Source organism: Aspergillus ruber, assembly GCF_000600275.1.
Source record: "Aspergillus ruber CBS 135680 unplaced genomic scaffold scaffold00023, whole genome shotgun sequence".
In the NCBI taxonomy this organism is placed as follows: Eukaryota; Fungi; Ascomycota; class Eurotiomycetes; order Eurotiales; family Aspergillaceae; genus Aspergillus; species Aspergillus ruber.
Window position 1 is genome coordinate 478,771 of NW_024467319.1, and position 3,193 is coordinate 481,963.

Below are 3,193 nucleotides of genomic sequence, written 5' to 3' on the forward strand. Positions count from 1 at the left end.
ACAGAAAAGGCGTTCAATTCCATTGGGGCCGGACCTAGGAGCTCAGGCCAAATCTCACGCTCAATATTAGGAACTGGACACAGATATACGAGTGTATGTGTCACAGGCTGCGCCTGTAGAATAAATGATATGCTAGTCGGAGGAATGATCAGAGTGGTTACTTGACTACTACCCCGCATAACGTACTTTTGTATATAAAAGGCTGTCTGATGGGCCATCCGTTCTTCTTTCCTTCAACGAAACCTCTTGTATGATAGCTAGTTATTAGCGCTGTGGGCTTAGCCCCTAACAGTATGCTAGATAAGGTAGCAGAGGTGTATTTCATTATACCCGAAGGAATTAGCGCGGAAGACTAGGCGAAGTAATATAGCCCACTATACTAAATGCTAGGATACATGAATTGGAGACCTTTAAAGTGAATATAACTGTTTGCAGAATTCCAACTCGTGCTGCCCTTGTGGGGAGTGTTTTCCATAGAGCTGGTCAACCAGAACAGTAGCTTTAGAGCCCAGCAATACGCCCTTTTCCGGATTTCCAGATTGAGAGTAAATGGAAGCTGCCAGATAGTATCTGTTGATAATCAGCATGTAACAACATAGTGGCAGGTATTTTACTAACGCCCGGTAGAGTCTTGGATCAAGTGTCTGACCTGGCGGCAATTCCTGGGTAATCGCAGCTAGGTAAGCGCCAACAAGATGCTGTAGATCCAGACTGAATGAACGAGTATTTCCATCTTGGCTCGAGGCTATGTTGATGAGCGCCATATGCAGGTCACGGAGCTTGTGCTGGTGGGCAAACACTGTAGGATTTGAGCTCTCCTTCTCGCACAGCATACAATTGCACTCAAAGGGAAATATATTTTGGAGAAGAGCCCTCCTCTCGTTAACTTCCTGCCAATCAAACATCGGTAGGTAGGAGATATTGACCTCCTGCCCTGCCACAATATGTTTCAAGACAACCCATGTCATGCTTTCCATCTTTTCATCCCAAAAATACAACAAATTTGGCTGACAAGAATGATTAATATAGGATCCCTTGAGGAAAAGCCCAAAGGCCGTGGGTGCCTCATTTTGCTTTGGTCGAATATCATAGTGGCAACTCATAAACCGGGAGATATCAGTGTCTTCCTCACAGGCAATCTTTCTTAACTCCGCTTTGTGCACCGGGCTTAGCTTCTGAATTTCATGCTCAATGCTGCTCGCGGGAATGTTCTTCGCGTTGAATATGGAATCCAGGAAAGAAACACCTTTGCCATTAGGGGGTGGCTGAACAACCAATAAAGGGGCTTCGCGTAGGATAATATCTCCCGGTCGCAGATCACGAGTCGAGTATGCGGCATTTCCGTATTTACCAGAGGCATGAACATCAATAAAGTCGACCATGGTGGCTGTTTGGAGCAATCAGTGCTGAAACTTCGGATAGAAACAAGAGACCTATGAAATATGTGTTAAAACCCTTCGGGGGTCAACGAAAAGAAGACAGTCTGCTCAGTTAAGTAGCCAGGTGGGTGGATACAGGAATCTCAGCTCCTCCACTTCAAGCCATGTCAATCATTACACGTAGCTCTCAGGTTATGCAGGTCAGCCTGATCTACAGGACTTAGATGAACAACCTACAGCGGACGACCGGTAGAATGATGGAGTCGGATTTTCTTTCGTTGAACCCGGCCCATCGGCGGTATGATTGAATGACAGAATTCAATTGGCGAGATGGGAAGAGGGCAAGGTCTCAAAGGATTGAAATTACGCGGTGCTGTGCAATGTTGGATGATCCCTTGCTCTCTCTATAGAAATGCCTCGCGACTAGTTTGCTTCGGTATTAGCTCCTGGCGGGTTGTTGATGCATTAGACATACCCTTTAATACTGGTCCTTGCTGATATCAAAGAGAGCAATCCAGGAGCCAGTGATGGATTTTACTTGAAGATAATATTTGGGTTCCTTTCTTCACCGGACATCTGGACACAAACATCCTTTTGGGCAGTCTGAGTGGCCTGATGCACCGGGAAGCTTCTATGGCTCTACAGACTGCAGTGCCAGAGCTTCTTCTAGTTCAAGATGTTTGCACGCGCTGGAATTCTACTTTCTTGATGCTTGACCATGATAGGAAGCTCCAACAGGTCTTTGACCAGTACTGCACAATACATCAATATGTCCAATTCAAGCTTGATGTTAGAGCAGTTGGGATTGAGACAGCGTGATGAGCGCACTGCGGACTATATGCGTAGTGTTCAAGAGACTAATCGCTGGTGTCTAAAGTCCAACCACCAGCGCCGCAAAGTATTCTCGCGGCGGTCACATGACTGGCATTAGTCATGTGACCTGTTATCTATGTACATGAATAGACGATGGGTAATAATGCATAAGTCCGCACTGCGGAGGTCGCGCTGCGGCCTCCGTGCTACACAAGTTCTAACACTTGACCAAGAAGAATGGCGCCAAGTAGATTATCTGTGTTTGATCACAAAGCTTTTCTTTGATTTGCCTAATGCCCTATTAAGGACTCAGGATGTTACGGCTCACCATGTTTTCAGCATTTGTGACAAGCTCTTTAGCCACCTTGATGCTGCTGAGAAGAAACTGAAACGCAAAGCTGTTCCCTGGAAGAAGGGAATGCTGCGGGCACTTCGAGCCGCGAAGAAAAAACTCTCAAAGTATTATCATGCAACAGATAAAGAGTTATATGGTATGTAGTCTATGCAGTTGCAATGTTAGGACAGGATGCGGCTGATGACTTCAGCTCATGCCGCTGATGGACTCAGCTCATCTTGGCGTACATCTGCCCGCCATTGTACGAGTACACAGGTGACCTGTAACCTGTAAACTCGGCCGTGGATTACATTACATATCCACATGGACCCAAATCCATATCCGCACGGATATGGGGATGTCAAATGTTATCCAAATCCGCAAACTTGTGGATTTGGGTATGTATAATTTGGATATTTTGCGGATCGTGTCGCAGTCTAAGAGTATTTGACATCAAATGCATTTGCAGCATCCTGAATGCTTGTAATTTGGTTTTTATTTAACGTAGGTGCATAGCGAACGACGCAGCATAGCGAACAACGCAGCATAGCGAATGATGCACCTAACCACCACCATGATATTGTTCACGACCGTAATTTGCCACAACACAGATAATCAATTAAGTCTAGTCAGAATTATACTCATCAAATACCTCTTCATCTTCTTG

General features: G+C 45.5%; 1 protein-coding gene across 1 annotated transcript; it reads right to left on the minus strand.

Moving 5' to 3' along the window:
• Positions 1–305: 305 nt before the first annotated feature.
• Positions 306–1,556, minus strand: EURHEDRAFT_414787 (SET domain-containing protein). The gene is made up of 2 exons (XM_040782525.1): positions 619–1,556; positions 306–570 (listed from the first exon to the last, which is right to left on the minus strand). The coding sequence occupies exons 1-2, from the start codon at positions 1,380–1,382 to the stop codon at positions 411–413; spliced, it is 924 nt and encodes a 307-aa protein (XP_040636898.1). The 5' UTR covers positions 1,383–1,556; the 3' UTR covers positions 306–410.
• Positions 1,557–3,193: the final 1,637 nt, after the last annotated feature.